The sequence below is a fragment of the Typopeltis vanoorti genome, chromosome 2, assembly GCF_054136105.1.
Source record: "Typopeltis vanoorti isolate ZY-2024b chromosome 2, IOZ_Tvanoo_1.0, whole genome shotgun sequence".
NCBI lineage: Eukaryota > Metazoa > Arthropoda > Arachnida > Uropygi > Thelyphonidae > Typopeltis > Typopeltis vanoorti.
In genome coordinates, this window is record NC_143550.1 from 44,155,986 (window position 1) to 44,173,934 (window position 17,949).

Genomic DNA, 17,949 nt, shown 5'->3' on the forward strand with positions numbered 1-17,949 from the left:
AATTGTATCGAGTCACAGCGAGCAGCTTTTGAAATAATTTTGAAAATCCATAACCTTATCGATAGCAATTGTATTTATCTAAAAACATTAATAACCTTGATCGTACGTGATTATAAACAGAATTCAAAGACTGAATACTCTAACAGGAATACTTACAACGCCAGTGTACATACATTGTTTTCGAGACTTTTGTGGATGGGAAAAATGTTACATTTAAGTCCATTTCACATGGAGTATCTGATGTGTTGATCAATTGAGTTTGAACATATTACATGTACAAGAAACTTCCTAGTTTCTTGTACATGTAATATTACTTCATCAAGAGAGGGAACTGGGAAACAAAAATCTAAGATAAATAAAAAAGACTGAGTTAAGCAACAAGCAAATTAACGGAAGCAGAACTATAGAATATTTGGGAAAAAAAGAAAACTAACCATGCTGAGAGCGCGCGATTGATGTTAGCTACGTTTATAGAATGATGTCCAAGATCTGTGTGAGTCAGGTTTTTATGAAAGAGACAAAACCCTGATGTAGGGTGTGTTAACATTTTCGGTCTCTTTGAATTCTCTGACAAAGGAATTTAGTAAATGTAGTCCGTTTTCTATTTTATGATTTGTTTCTGTTGTATGTGCTGCTAGTCCCGATTTGTGTTTTCTTTCAATCTCTACTTCCTTGATGTGTCCTGACATACGTCTCTTCTGACCGGCCCGTTTTTCCCACATAGCAAATTCCACAAGTGATCTTGCATACTCCTGGTTTTTGGAGTAGTGAATGTGGATGTTTTGGAAGTAAAAAAAAGACTTGAGATCTTGTTTAAAAGGGCGAAAACGTTTCTTCCTTGTTGACACAATATCTTTGTTCGTGACATCCCCGTGAATACACACACGTCTACAGAATAGGATATTATTGGATAAGGAAGTCAACGTGGAACCACCTTGTTCTATAATAATTCCCAAGTCAAGTAGTATTGCTACCGCAACCAGCCATTGGATTGAGGACACACACACACGCACACACACAAACTAGGTGATAGTTAACTTGCGAGGCTCATCGACTTACGGTAATATCGTGCAATATCTGATGGCAATTGAGTCGTGTTTCTCTAAAAACACCTCAATTTTATATTAGATCCCCTCAAGCGTTTAGTGATCTCTCTCCTGGCATGCTCAATTTTTAAAACTATTACAATTTTATCGAAACATTTGTTATTTTTGATATAACACTAGTTTACTGCATGACAGAATATTCCATTTTACTTCAGACTAACATAATTTAGTCGATTGCCTTTAGATCAACATAAACTAACTCGTATATGGATTTGAATCAGTGACCATTTACTTTAGTTAGCTACACAGTCAGTCAGCGTGCTACGAGACAGGACCGATTCAGATCGATACCAGCATGCCGTTTTCGTAATAGTTGCAAGCGACACGTGGGCACGTTGGATTCATCACCCGAACACTGTCATGTCGTGGGAGCATCCAACGCTCTTATTAAAGATGGGTTAGATGCAGTTTGTTTATTTTGCGAATCAGTCGTCTTAAGATTTACTGAAATCTTATTTGGATTCGCTATATTAGAATTTGATATATTATAGTATATATTTTTTTGCTATATTTTTATTTTGTACATATAGAATTATTATCCAAAACTATTATTCTGCTCCATAATTATTGTAGGATTTTTATGTATTCGTGGTCAAGAACGCCAGTAAGATGCGGATTCACTGCAAAAAGTCATCGTTTAGTAAGTTTCATTGAAAGGTATTTAGAATCTGAATTTAAACTGGTTCTTATCTTCTGAAAAAGGAGGATTTTTTTAATAAATATTAAAATTTAGAAACTAGAAAGATACATTTTTTGAATGTTTCTCTATCTGAATGGTGATGGTCATCAATTAATTCGGTTTCTGTACGCACAACATAGAAGATACTATTGATCCACAGTACATAAGGATTATGTACTGTGGATAGGACATCGGTTTCCAAACATCCATGCCTAAAATAGCTCTGATTTCGCTATATTTTGGTTGTTCATTAGTGAATATGCCACTCACTGCAGTAGGGATGTTAAAATCTTTAAAAGGGTTGTCGTTCTTTGGATTTTTCCTACCTCAGATTTTCAGACGTTTCTATTCTTCTTCTTCAAGTGTCATCTCCTAGAAGGAGGTTGGCAACCATGTCACAGAGCCTTTTTTCTTTCTTTTGCTGCTCTGGAACATTTTTGGTAATTCAAGCCAGTCCAGTCCTTGATATCTTCGATCCCCATTCTCCTAGTCTACCTCTCCCTCTTTTTCCCATCTTTTTCCATAGACGTTTCTATACAATAGTAAATATTTATCATTGCACAGTATTACATTAAAGAAATCTGTCTACATATGTGTCTCTTATTAGAGTTAGCGCTGAAATTTTAATGAAAAGAAAAGAAAGAGGGGAGAAAAAGCACACACACACACACACACACACACACACACACACACACACACACACACACACACACACACACACACACACACACACACACACACACACACACACACACACACACAGAGAGAGAGAGAGAGAGTGTAATAAGTAGGCTTTTATAATCGTCTTACTTCAGAAATAACAAGCAATATTTAATTATCATGATTTTCAGTGACATTTACGTCAATGTCAGCTTGATAATTTTCCAAATCAGATGATATCCTATAAAATATCAGATAATATTTAAAAATATAAATTGCGTCACGTTAGAGAAACTTCAGTGAATTCTATTACTGACAAATAACAGTGATATTAATATTTCACGAGATATAGAAACTGAGTTTTACAGTGCGCATGCTCATGAATGAGACGTGAGTGTATTAAGGAATATATTTAGTTGCAAGTTTGCAAAAGAAAAGTGCAATAATGCGGAATTAATACGTGGAAATAAAAATAAATTTTCATACTCATTTTCAACTGTGGATTTAACTTTTTTAATGCATTATATCTGCCATGGTCGAGATACATAATAATTCCGTGTTAGCACATCACCAACTAGATATAAATCTAAGATACCTCGTGAACGTATATAAAAGGCTTTTATATTTTATTTGTAATGCGTGAATACTGCTTTCATCCTTGATGCATTAACTGCTGACAGATAGATTCCTGTCTTGTAGTTTGAAATACATTTTCAATTCTACTTTTCTCAGAGTTTCATTAGACTATTGAGTTTGCATTCTAAATGTACTTTTATAAACATCCATTCTCTTTCATGCATAAAAAGAGTTTTAACATACCCGCGTTACAGAAGCGAGGAGAAAAATAATTATTCGAGATTTCCGCATGAAAAATTTTTGTAAAATTTCTTTTCATGACTTACAAGATCAGAAAAGCTAAGCGAAATGTTTGCAAATAGATCTGCCAAGAAGCACACCCCTATTTTAATAGCATTCAGCCCATCACAGTTTTGACCCACATTAGCCTCTCGAAAGCTGGCGAACGCCATCAGCCAACAGGTTTTGATGAATATGCAAGTATTCTCTGCGTAACAGCGTTAATATATTTCTCCTCCGACTCCGGACGGATTTTGCGGCTTACAGAGAGTGACAAGAAGGTCAACAGAGTAGAATGCAAAAGGTGATGAAATACTGGATACAGGTGATGGGGAGAGAACGGAGAAAGAAAGGACACCACGCATGTTTATTGCACATCCATCTCCCTCCCACCACCCCTATCTATCGGATCACATCGGAATGGCTGGCTGGGCTGCTGCCGACGTCGCTGCATCCCCGCATCCGTCGTCTGCATCGGCGGAGTTGCCGGTCGTTAGGGTGCGCATATTCCTCGGTCTCTTCCCATCAGTGTGTGCGTGTGTGTGTGCGTCTACTCGCGTTCCGGATGAAGTGCGGCCTCGGGGCCCGTTCGGTCGCCATCAAGCGGTCCACGGGTGGCCGGAGACGAGGTCACTCGACGGCGAGGATTACGTGGAATACTAGGCATAGTCGCCTGTGACGGGTGGTGACGGACACCTCATGAACGGAAGCTTCGGTAGCCATTCAGCGACTGAGGTCTTAGTACTGTGTGTTGCGATACCTGGAAGCTAGGCCTTGTGGCCGTCTATGTGTGCTAGACCAGGTGTTGAATTGACATTGAGGGGCCTTCGTACTTGTGAGGCGAATGGATGAGGTTTCTCCTAATACTCGCATCACCACTTGCTGGCTGTCGAGAGATGGGGATGTTTATGCGTCACAAGTGTCCCTACGCCTCTGTGTTCCGTGTGGGTCCAAAGTGGTGGTGTTAGGCCTGAGTAGGCAGGTACCCTCCATGAAGAGGGAGAATTCGTGGCACTGCCCTTTCTCTTTCTCCTCTTCCTCCTTGGCTGTTTTGTGTTGTGATCAAGGGCCCGTGATCGTCGTCACCTGCAATTTGGATTCTTCCATCGCTGCCACATCATGCTCAAGGCCTCCCTTCTCGTGCTACGAGTCCTTACGCTACTCGCTGCCTCTATCGCGTTGGTGGCACAGGGTATTGCCATCATCTCTAACTGCTGGTTGCACAGCGAGGAACTGATGCCAAATCCTAAGTATAATGGTACTGGTGAAGGGGAGTATCTGTCAAAGTTCACCACTTCGGGGTTATGGAGACTCTGCTACAACGACCGTACGTAATCTTTATTTGTTTATCTTCCTTTATTTGTTCTAATACTGATATATATCTTAGTTACTAGATATTTGTTTGCATAGGCGTCTGTATGAAGCCCGAGCGTAGAGACGGAGGCGTCTCAGACGACCACGGAAGACAAAGTGCTACGCGCGGCATTCGTAACTTACACACACACCACACCTACCCACTATTCGTCATACTGCAGCTTAGCGCGTATAGAGTTTTCCAATATGGCGGTGAATTATATTCTGTTTTCAATGGGATGATAGACATTGATTGTGTCTGTTTGTGGGTATTTGCATCAAACAAAATTATCCTTCAGTTCCCGTTTATATAAACAAAGTATCAAGCGAGCAAATTGCGAAAGAGAGATTACTTCTGTGTTTACAAGAAAGATTCGTATCCTCTGTGTTGTTCTTGACTAATTTAATCCAAATAGTTAACTAACAAGCAAATTATTTGTGATATATTCATGAAATTGGATGTTTTACAATATAAGGAAACTTTTATCCAGTAGGTGTCACTAGTTTAAATTATGGTATAATATTCGTTCAATTATAGTTATATATTCGGTTAAGTAAAACTCCAGTGATTTATTCATTGAAAAGAGTCTGATCTATTCTAACATTTATATTCGTTATTATTAAGGGTTTTTCCAGTTCAGATTTATTTTGAAAGAAAGAAATCATTCATATATACACATCATTCTACACTTTTTAATATAATTCAAATAAATATGTATATATTATATTAAAATTTAAATGGAAAAGGAACTGCTATGATACTGCATTCAAAGCACAATGGTGAGAATAAAGCAATATTTAAATATTTAAAGTGATTTAATTCATTTTTTTTAAATATCACTTTTTAAATTATTATTTTTCGATTTTAGAATTTGTTTTCGAAGTGGAACTTTTGTGTATTTATCTCACAATAAAATAGGATTTCGAGATACGTGTGACTTATAAAAAAATATCTTTCCTTGAACAAGTCTGCATATTCCAATAATTATGATTGCATTTTAAAGGTTTTAAATGCTAGATGGTAACGCAGTTTATTCGGTCATTAATAGCATTCAAGTTTTCCCAGTAAGCATTGTAAACGTGAAATAATCGATTGGAAGTGTTCATACTTCGAAATAGTTGCTTGTGCCTAACTTATGATGCAGATCGAAATTCCAATAAATTTGTTAAAAAGAAATCGCAAATTCCAGGAAAGGGTCGATGAACGAGGTTAAGGCATATTTATTCATTAATAGCTAACGTTTGATAAAGAGCTTTATGCTTATTATGAACATTAAACTTTGCGTTTTATTTTATGGGAGAATTAACCAAGAAATGGCATGTCACACTTATTAAACTAAGAATAACACTTAGCTTTTTTGTAAGTAACACCCAGGATTTAAGAATTAAAAAAAAATAAAAATGATAAAAGTATCCATTTAGATTTTGCATGAAAGAATTTATTTTTTATTCCAAGTATTAAAAACTATTAGGACGAACTTAAAACTTCGTTTTTTAAATGTATAATTGAAGAAATATATGGAGGTATCGTTTGGATCATATTCATAACTGATCTGTGTACTTTATTGGTCATGGAAATAGTTTAACTGCATATTTCGAATATATCTAACCACCAACTGATTTAATTCGTGAGCTGAATTAATACAAAGTCTCAGATCAACCAGAAAACATAAGAGGATGGCTTTAGTTTAACATCTGTATGAGGTAACTGTATGTTAATCTTGCTTCCACAGACTCTAGGTTAAAGTTATTCAAAGACTAAATAAATAGTAGTACCCTGGTTTTATGAAAGACATAGATAACTTTCATGAACCACGCTGAGAGACCTAATGTTCTTCTGGTAAACATTTAAAAGATGACTTCATGATAGTTTGTATGCAGCACATGCGCTGTTTCCACCACTAAAGCTAGTGTAGAATTGGCTGTTGGAATTTATATTGGAAATGATATACTTTAGTGTTTCTTGTAGTCGTGTAACCTTTCAAGTATATCTATGATCCCTACCGATTGCGTACTCTATGTGATGTCAACACATTATTCCACAGGAGTTAGATTTTTAGGATAAAAATTTCTCCCTATCCATAAATCGAAAAACGGCCAAAAATGGTTCTTGAGGTATGATAGTGAGTTCCAAAATGAATACCCTGGTTTACACTACATTTTATCTAAATCCTGGCGAATACACGCGAAATATTCTGCACAAATAAATATGACAGGAGCAACTGCCTTTCATAGTCATATTGTTTGTAAGATATATTTTTGATGACGTACATTTATTTCAGTAATTCGACTGGATGAATCACCGTAACTTATGTAAATCTCTGCCACACTGTTTAGAAACAAATTTTAAAATTCTGTGCAATCTCAGTCATTATTACCTATAGCGGCTATTTTTGTCTTCATATTGTACCGTGATAGATTATGCTCAACAATTATCACATTCATTCATTATTAAATAGCAGGCGATACTCATAATAATTTAATTGGCCGAACACATCAGATTTGATTGATATGTTTATAATAATGAAACTAAAAAATAAAATCGTCTGTGAGATAATTACATTATATCAAATTATTAGCATACCGTTAGATCGTGATTTATTTTCAATCAACAATTTTATTATTAAACAAATTGTTTACTCGAATTTAAAAGAAGTAATGAAAGATGAATTCAAATTATGCCTATATTATAATGTAAACGCTGTCTATCTACATTCAATATACATTTATGGTGCATTAAATTTATATAAAGTACAGATTGGAGAATTATTAAGAGTATAAGCTACCACACTACTCTGTAAGTTCTCAATGTGTCTTACTAAGAACGTGCCAGGTAATACTAAAATGCAAAGAAAAAGGAGCATTGATTTTTTATGGAATTCTGAACAAGATAGTTTATCGACCTGCAGCATAAAAGCAGTGAATGAGAAAATGTACATCGACAAAGATGACGTAACAAATATTTATCAAAAAATATTATGTTCACTCATTTTATTTTTAAATCATTACTAAGATTTGGAAGAAATAGTAAAAGATTGAAATAGATTAACAGAAATTAAAATTCACCAAAAAAAGTAATGTTTATGCCTTATATACAAAAGCGTTATATATATATATATATATATATATATATATATTAATAGATGGTTTGCATGCAGTGATTAATACCCTTGGAGGGTAATGGATGGCTATGCTGTAGTCAATGAAGTTCTAACTGAGGCTCGGCTATTGCTGTTACCCCCCTCTTGCCATGATCACAGCTTTAATAGCTCAATAACACCTTATCCCTACACTGTCCTCTACAGATAACGGGGAAGATGAAAAGCATTCTTGCTTCGCCCCTTTAAGCCAGTCCTTATAAGGACTATAAGAATATTAAGAATATCAAAAGTACAAAATATTTTTCCATCAATTAAAATTTCAGAATGTCCTGTTCCTCCATAACGTCAAGAAAAGAAATTCTAAATAATCTACCAACTGATTGAAATTAATTCTAATATGAAATAGCAAATCTGTTCATATCTGTGGATCATCGATATAGACATATAATCAAAAAATAAGAACTTGCTACAGAGAAAAATCATAATGGATTAAAGAAGGCATTCGAGGTCGTAGAAGCGCCGAGGTCATGAGGATGTATGTGGTGTCAACATGCTTATTTTATATTCATCGTATATAATGTGATAGTGGAATATAGGAATTTCTTCAGAGAGAAAAAAATGTACAGCTATCACCATTAAGTCGATGTCTACAAAAATTGCATTCTTCTGTGACACCAGTCGAACAGTACCTTTGAGCGAAAATTCATCTTTTTTTAAGTAAACAATAATGTGCCATTGTGTCCAAAATATTTTGATGTATATATTTGAGGATGCGATATTCATATAATACGATAATCAGTATAAAAAGATGTCTCAATGTAATTATTTACAGAACATTTTCGATATTTTTACTCTATTTTAGTTCAATGCACTTTCTGCTTGTTTAATATTTGTTACATATCCAAAAAAAGTTTCCATATTTTTATTTCGAAGCACATTTTAAAAGTAATAATACTGAACCCAAATCCCATTTTTATATTCATATAACTGTATAAAATTCACTTAAAATTTCATACCGAATTTTGCCCTGCTCAATCCATCTTAGCTTAGATGTTCGTAAAAAACGTTTTTTTACAAACTAACTTTTCCAATTTAACAAGATTTTTGGTAAATTACACAGGCTACCTTAAACTAGTAAACGAATTTTCTCTTATTATTGGAAATACAGTAAACCAACACGTGCATATATTTCATTTTCTGTTCTTTAAATCTGTTATCCTGCTTCCATTATTAAACTACTTCATCGTATATGGCGTCTGGGAAATTACAATTTAAACTCCTCTCTATTTATTCGTGTCAGTTTACTGAACTATTTAGACCACAGATCGTGTGAAGTAGTTTATTCCTTACTTCCATTACAGATATTTAAGAATTATGGATAAAAACACACGTGTCATTTATGGATTCATTCATTCAGGGTGCATATACAGTTACAGGCTCTTAGGACTCAATGTTAAGTATCTTTGACTTCCGTAATCATACTTTTAATAGGATAAAGTGGGCAGTATTATGCTTATAAACATCCTTTTGTATGTAAAGTGCCTGAAGAATATTCTTCTGGCCAGTTTGCGGGAGGATATTGACTGAGCTATAGAGACCTCTTGAAGCATGCTTACCATGTATGAACAGACCAGACTAGTACCGATCACTTTGGTGTGGTGTTACCCAGTCATCAGTTCCGTGTTAGAGCTAAAGAGCCCTAGTTATTAGGGTAAACTTTAAAGACAACAGATTCTACTATCTGATAAAACAAACTTTTTAGACTATACCTGTATTTCATGGAGTGGCGAAAAACCATCTCCACGAGGTTGCAGTATAACCTTTGGGTTATTATAATCTAAACTGGGAAATAAAAACGTAACTAAATATTTTAGCAGTTAACAACCTCAGAATATAACGTCATTGGTTGTCTTTGTTACTGGGCAAGGATAAACAATGGCCCTGTTGTCTAGAGGAGCACATAAAGTAGCTTTCTAAGAGAACAGGGATGAAGAGAATTTTAGAATAATACAGTGGCGAGGACTTTTTTTGTAATTGAATTTTACTTTAATTTGAATACATTGTTAAGTAGTGAGAAATTTGGAACTTAAATTAAAAGAGAAGCGAATTTAAGACTGTTTTTTTTTTTTTTTTTTTTTTTTTTGGTCAGATGCATGAGGACTATCGGTTTCGCTATTTGTTGTCCTTGTCCTTTTGGGACCCATATTTCCTGTATATTGGATATTCATATCGTCAATTATAACCATGAGCTGTTCAACTAAATTAACTTTTTCTTTATAGACTTGAAGTGTTTCTTTTATAGCATTCTTTAATTCGACACCCATGCATAACATTTATAGAACCCATACATAAAATTTCTATAAAACGATAAGACGAAATTTAAAACTTTTTTATATGTCACGTTATTTGTTATCTACTCTATATAAAATAAAAAGGTGTTAAAAGATTTATTTAGTTTATTTATGATTTTATAGGATTATAAACATCTACTCTACATATTCATAAAACTATTTTTTCTTTCTTTATTTTTTCTTACTTTATTTATCTTTCTTCCATTAAAGTTCCTTTAATTAGAGGTTTCCAGGAATTTAAGGTAAGCCGAAAATTTGAAATGTTTTTATCACGGATGTGACCATAAATTCGAAACGGATGTGACGTCCGTCAGCTTGATAAGTCATGACTTTTTGAAGGCGACGAAATGAGCGATGCTTACTCCACCTTGCTGCGAGTCGCCCTTGTGTTGCACTACCATTGGGTAGGTAGCTCTCTCCGAAAGGTAGTGCAACACAAGGGCAACCGCATATAATCTGTCATGACCTACCAGCCCGGAAATCGGGGGGGGCGTAGAACCCCCTGCATATTCTGAACAGCACTTTCATTAGAGTTAGAGGTAAAAAGTTAAGCTACTGGTATATATATATATTCTCAGTTATTTTTGTCTAAAAGTTGCTAATTTAAACTCGTTTGAAAAGTATTAAGAACGATCTTTGGATCCTTTATGAGTTTCATACTAAGTCTTTCGAAATAAAGGAAAATCCACCCGCTAAATATTGAGACCCTATAGCTCATAACGAATTCTCAAAACTTATTACCTATATCACAAACCTTTGATGAAATAAGATCATTTACAAATTCTACTATGTAAACCATAGTAGGGATCGCATTGAACAATGTAATAGTGTTAGACATGGTAAAAGTTCGATCTACCATCTAATCAAGTACTACGCTAATTTCACTTTACATTATAAGGAAACATAATTCTATAATACTATATACAGAATAGGCCTAATCAAGACTTACCTTTTTTTTAATTCCTGTATAGATATATTTTATGATTTTCATCAACTTAAGAGTCATGTGGTGCATTGAAATTTTATTGAGTGGCAACGCAGTCCGCATGGAGGCCATCTGAGCCCCAAGATCGTACAAATCGTGATACATATGATATATGTCGGATGGAATGTGTACGTATTAGTTAATGACATCTTTTATTAACCACTGCTCCAGTAGGTCAATATTTTATGTCGAAACCTCGTTTCTCAGAAAGCGAAAATGGTCAGAGGTTGACTGGCTTAACAGCGAACATTGGGATAATAGTGTTCACTTTTCGTTTGCGTCAAGGGTGATACTATTTCACGAAGGGAACCGAGAAATAATTGCTAAGTTTGAGTTATCACAGAACTTGGGATTATGCCAGTATTTTAACACAATAAGAGAGAGCAACTATCTGCTACATTAGTTAACAACCTGATTCTTTTCTATCTCATTATTTACGTTGCTGTGATAACGCTTTAAGCATCTGTTGACGTAGGATTTAGACACTGCAAAACGGATTATCATTGAGGTTTTGCAAATCAGGAAAAAAAAATCTGCTATTCATCAGAGTTATTTCTTATAATATGAAGACAGTGGAGCATATTTTAGTGGCGATTTAGACTGCTAGTATTACGTCAATTAAAATTTTTGATGTACTAAATGTTCTGCTGTTTTTGTACAGCTGTATAAATGAGCAATGATAGTTTATCTTTGATAATTGCTGAATAATATGGAGCAATTATAACTGAGCAACAATCCCCTGATAGTTGCTCAGTAATGAGCACTGCTTGTAAACTAAAGTTTCACTTATAATTCATAAAAATGGAAAACTTTTGAATAATTCAGGAAAAAATTATCAATTCGTTTCCTTTTTTTTATTCGACAGAATTTTTGAATACTTTATCACATTAATTGATTTGTACAATAGCACTAGAATTAATTATTATTACGCACCGGACAAACGTTTTAGGTTTTGGGGATATGAAAATATGAATTAATTTAGGTTCCTGTTACAAACAAGTTTAGTGTCTGAATGAAATCTGAGGGAATCAAAAAAAAAGTTCCAAGATTCTAAACGGCCCATCGAAATCATGTTGTCGGAGATAATCACAGTTCATAGAATAATTCTTACATAAACAATGTTACATTCTCAGAGGGTAACATCTCAAACAAATTGTGTCATAATTTGAAGTATTCATTTTTGATTCAATTGAAATCGCTGACAGTGATTTCAATGTCCAAGATCTTCAAATTTATGGATATTAAAATATGATGATACTTAAATTTTAAATGATCCTGTTCCATATGTGAGTTTTATCTCATTTAATCTTTCAATGGTAATTCTAAAGAGGAAAAGAAGTTTATGATTTGCACGCTTTCGTAGCCAAGTCACTCGTCTTAATATTTGCCTCACTTTGTTAGTATGAATAGCTTAGTTCTTACATAGATAAAATGCTTGTTTTATGCCCATACTCTTAAAACTTTCGAAAAATAGATGCGCACTTCTTGTGAAAATTTCCTCTTTCATTTTATATTAGTAAGATTTTTCGCATCAAAGTCTAGACATCACCAAACTATTGCAGATTATTTGCTTACCATCGACTCATTTATCCATCTTATTAGACCATCTTGTCATCATCGTCTAGTCTTCGTGGCTTTATTAAATCATATCCGAAAAGCACCGTACATTTTTCTACATTTCCCGCAACGTTTATGGAGCAGAATTCCGTTTCCGGCCCTAAATGATTAATTAAACCTTTTCATGGACTCGCGCCTTAGATCGCGAGTAAAAGACAGCACATGCACACTTACACATACCCTTGCAGCACGCCAATAGCAATTAACGACACACGAGTGACTGGAATTTGTCACCCAAACGTGTTGCGGATGGTTGAGTGAACATTAAAGAAAGTCGTTCTTTTTCCTCCTCCCTACCCCCACCTGCCAGCCCCCGTTTTTATAAAAATCCCTAACTCCATTAAACTTGGCAGATAAGGCTTGACTGTTCCTGTTAAGACATCACAAAGTTTTCTGTTTATAAGAAAAAAGAAGGGAATCTAAATGTATACGGGAAAGATGGGGATTATGGAATTATTAAAATGTGTCATATTAACAAGGGAAGCCCAGTTCGGCATTAATTCGATGTTACCATGACAACAGATAAAGTTCCAAGAAGACTGTAAATCATCTTATACATGATTGTTTCCTGTGAATTTTATTTTTGACATAGCATTGATCCATCATTTAAGCAAATATTGTTTTAATTATAAATGGTTTTGTAATTCTAGCAATAAGAAGAACCTAAGACAGATATTTATTACAAAGTTTCTTAAATTCCATTAAAAACCATTTGATTTTAGAAAACAAAATATTAAATTCCAATATTATGAGCAATATTCCTTTATAAAGAATAAACATAATCTGATTTGTTCCACTACTATTTCTGTTTTCATCATCAGCAGCAATTGTCTGTCCACTGGACAGACAATTGCTGCTGCTGATGATGATGGACGAAGACCTCCCCAAAAATATTCCATTCAGTACTATGTTGAGCTTTCCTGTGCCACCGAGTTCCAACCATCTCTTTAAACTCATATTCTCAAGTCTTTTTGGTCTTCCTATAGCTCTGTTTTCATCTCTAGGATAACATTCAGATACCAGCTTTGCCCATTTGAGAGTTATTTCTTGTCATATGACCTTACTGCTCATTGCCATTTCTATCTGTTAATAGCTGCTACAATATCTCCCATACTGGTCTAAGCTCTTATCCAATTATCATCTATCTTGAATGATAATACCAAGCAGTGGGCCCCTTTAATTTTTTTCTTGGTAGCCTTAACTTGTTGGTCACAGTACACCTTTCACTGCCACATCATTATCGAAAGTATGCAGCTGTCAAGACAGTTGAGCGTTTCACTGTGTTTTCCAACGGCTAGCAACGAAATTATATTATTCGTACGATTTCTTCCTGAAAATCTCATATCACTTGGATGTTTTGCGATAGGTTATAATAAGAAATTAAAGATATTATATCGATGTTCCTGATGTACAGATTTTTATGTATTTATTAAACGTTATTTTTTTATCTTTATTTATATTTAATCCTTTTTTACTTTCGTTTTGAACTCATTGATTATTTGTTAAACTTCTCCTGAAGATTTTCCTAAAAGAATAATGATATCAGCAAAAATCTTGGGTGATTTACATACTACACTTCGTACTACAGTTCCAGACATTTAAAAAATTTCTTCTAGGGTTTCTGTAAATACCTCAAGTGAAATGGAATTCCCCTGTCTAATTCCCTTTTTATATAAGAAAAGAATTTAACTACTTGTTTTGCAACTTTGTATGAAGTGGGACTCAGTCTATTGACATTATTTTAATCTACACAATGGCTGAAGAATAGCTCGAGGACGCAGTATACATTTGAGCAGAAGTAAATTGCAAACATGATTGCATTTCAATGAAATCTGTGGATATACCCTGGAAATAGGCAGAGAACACCGTTCAACGATATAATACACTTACATGAGAACTTAAGTTGTCTTGGCATAATCTAAAGAACGAATTCTTAAGTAATAGCTACCTCAGAATAGGAACAGAGGATAGGTGATTAATAATATTTAGAATATTTACATGATCATTTTCGTCAATCTACGTTGCTCCATTGTGGCATGGTGTGTTTGTGGTTTGAGGTGCAAGCGATTTTCTTGGTCCGGCATATAACATATATGACACTCATTTATAGGAGGTCTTGACTTACTTAAAAATTCGTTGGCTTCTGGATCAGGATTCTCTGATTACCTAAACCGTAGGTCATTCAGTGTCATGTATTACATTGCTTGGAAAGAACTCAACAGACATCCACCATTAGCAAGGCATCATACCTTGCAAAGAGTCACCTGTTTGTAGCTGGTATAAATTGGAGGAATGTGATGCTCCCAAGTCAGTGCAACTGTGTCCGGGTTAAATGGTTGCGAGAAAGGAACTGACGGAGTTTGAAAGAGGTGTTGTGATAGGATGCCATGTTGTAGGCCCATCTGTTCTGCAAATTGTTGACAAATTGGGCCATCCCAGGTCAATAATTAGTGATATCATACTTAGATGGGAAGCGCAGGGAGTCAACTGCAAGTGCTACCCACAGTGAACGACTCATCACACTCACCGAAACCATAGGATGTTACGTGTAAATAATATGTAAAAATCGCTATTCGTCGGCCAACATTTTACACGTTGGCCGACGAATGCTTTGGGCAATGATTTGGACGACGGTGTGATGGTATGTTCCTATTTTTCCAGGTCTGGCCTCGGACCTCTGTTTGTAGTGCCACGAACATTGAACTCCGAGAGTTATCTGACCATGCAATGCTTCCTGTTTTGTGGCGTTTCTACGGAAGTGGCCATTTTCTCTTTCAGTAAAACATTGCACCGTGTTGGAAGTCTGCTGTTGTAACTGTGTAGTGTTAGGTCTCTGTGGCCTCTACAGAACCCCATTCTCAACCCTATTGAACATCTGATATGAACTGAAACGTCCGGTGAGGTCAAGGGACGTTCACCCCACAACAGTCCAGGACCTTATTACATGACTACACGAAGAATGGTTCCAAATTTCTATTGATCGCTATGGTATGCTTGTTGAAAGTAGGCCCTGTAGGATTTTTGCAATCTCAGCGAAAGGCTGTCATAGATCTTATCAAGGTGGGTGCCATGTTTATTTGTTCCTTACACTATGGCGACCGTGGTGACTTTTTTAAAGCAATATATATTACACTAACATCCTTTGTTCTCAAACTTGGTCATGTGAATGTAAACATATATGCAATCGGTAAATTATTTAAATACTGGTAACCTAGAACGATGCATTAAGTCATTTCTCACAGTGGGCTGCCAACGTGTAGATGGATTTGTTGCTATGATTCATTTGGATACACTAGAGAATAGGTATTTATGCAAAAATGGCACTTCAGCAACGTGAGATTAAGATAAATATTAACCACTCTTAATCGCATTTCGTTGTACATATTTCTAAATTTACAAGTTATAAATTATAGGTTGGAAATTACACAGTACTTTTAGAAGTACGGTATTATTCCATCTACATAAGCCATATAAATATACACTATCTACCAATAATTGTCCGGACATCCTGTTATTCCAAGTTATGGAACATAACTTGAAATAATAATAAAAACCGGTGTACAGAGAGAGAGAGAGAGAGAGAGAGAGAGTATTTCATCGTAGCAGTTGAATGCAGATGGTATGGCAACACGACGTGAACTCAGTGACTTCGAGAATGATGTCATCGTGGTTGTCCCATTGGTGACATGAATGTACGTGCCATTGCCGCTCAACTGGAGTCCAAAATCAACGGTTAACGATGTCATCAACAAATGGAGATTTCTCGCATCACTAGTGCAGTAAACCACGCAGGATGGCCGCCGAAAATGACTGATAGAAAGAATAGAGTGGTAAAACGGGTAGCACGCTAAAACCAGCTACAATCGGCACAGCTCCTCCGTGATGAGTTCTGTAGTGCCAGTAACACCGTGATAAGCATTACTACTGTACGAAAAGAACTCCATTTACTGGATTTCCACGTAAGAGCAGCGGCATCACAACAACAAACCAGGCAGCTCGTCTGGTCTGGTGAATAGAGCGAGTGAACTGAACAATAGAACAATGAACTGAAAACGGTACTCTGGAGCGATGAATCAAGGTTCACCTGTTTGCAGGGTGTGGAGGCAGCCTGGTGAACGCTTATTACAGTGTGTTGTACTCACAGTAAAGTTTGGTGGTGGAGGAGTAATGGCTTGGTGCGCACTCAACTGGTTTCGAGTGGGACCAATGGTCGTTGTACCATGTAGGCAGCTCCGTACCTTGATATTCTGGATAATCGAATACTGCCTACACTGTGGAGTTTTTGTGGAACGAACCCGTGTTACTCTCAAGACGATAATGCCACAAAGCTGCAGCTGTTATGGAATGGTATGAAGAGATAGGTGTTAAACGATTGTCCTGGCCTGTGCAAAAGTGTAGACCTCAACCCCATCGATCACCTCTGGAACAAATTAGAGCGGCGATTGAGGTACATAGCATCATGTCCTTGATCTGTCGCAAAACGCAGTGCTGCTTTGATGGAGGAATGGAGACAAATTCCAACATTATATCTGCCGCACATTGGTGGAAAGCCTTCCTGAAAGGGCGCAAGAGGTAATCAAAGCTAAAGATGGACATATCCGATATTGGGGTTCACATACTGCTATCAGTTGTAAATTGATAAAGTGTCCTGACAATTATTGGTAGTGGTGTGTGTGTGTATATATATATATATACCTTAGAACAATAAAAAAAACGTCAATAACAGCGTCCGTTTAGTGACAACAGATCATTAGTCCAGTTGGTCGTAGTACAAAAGAAATTAGGATATTATTAATAATTATCAAAATAATTCAAAGTGACTATATCTTAGGCAGGACTCCAGGAATAGCTTCCTTCACACATCGTTATTTTTCTGATATACTTCGCAGCCTAGAAGTTTCTACTGTCACCAAAACGTAAAATTATTGCCTAGGCACTGCAGAAGTTGGTTTAAAATATTTATCGTTCTTTCCGTAGGGCCACAACTAGCTAAGGTGAACAGTTGGCTGTTAGCTATTTCAGTTGTGTGCTAAAAGATCCTTGTTGGAAGACGAGGTAAAAGTTTAAAGTTTTTCTTGGGAAAAAGGATTAAAACCAAGTTTAAAAAATTGCTTGGTATCTTTAACGTATAGTATACCCAAGGTAAAAACGTTCTATATATATATATATGACTACTAGTATTAACTCGGAGTTGGAATATGTTCATTTTTTATATAAATTGACTAAAAATCCGAGAATTATA

At 35.6% G+C, this 17,949-nt stretch overlaps 1 protein-coding gene across 1 annotated transcript in view; it reads left to right on the forward strand.

Moving 5' to 3' along the window:
- The first annotated feature begins 4,419 nt into the window (after window positions 1–4,419).
- LOC150108974 (voltage-dependent calcium channel gamma-5 subunit-like) overlaps window positions 4,420–17,949 on the forward strand; it is a 228,489-nt gene continuing 214,959 nt past the window's right edge. Inside the window, exon 1 of the mRNA XM_090404685.1 lies at window positions 4,420–4,627. Within this exon, the coding sequence (XP_090260811.1) occupies window positions 4,420–4,627 (208 nt within the window). The remainder of the gene's footprint in view (window positions 4,628–17,949) is intronic.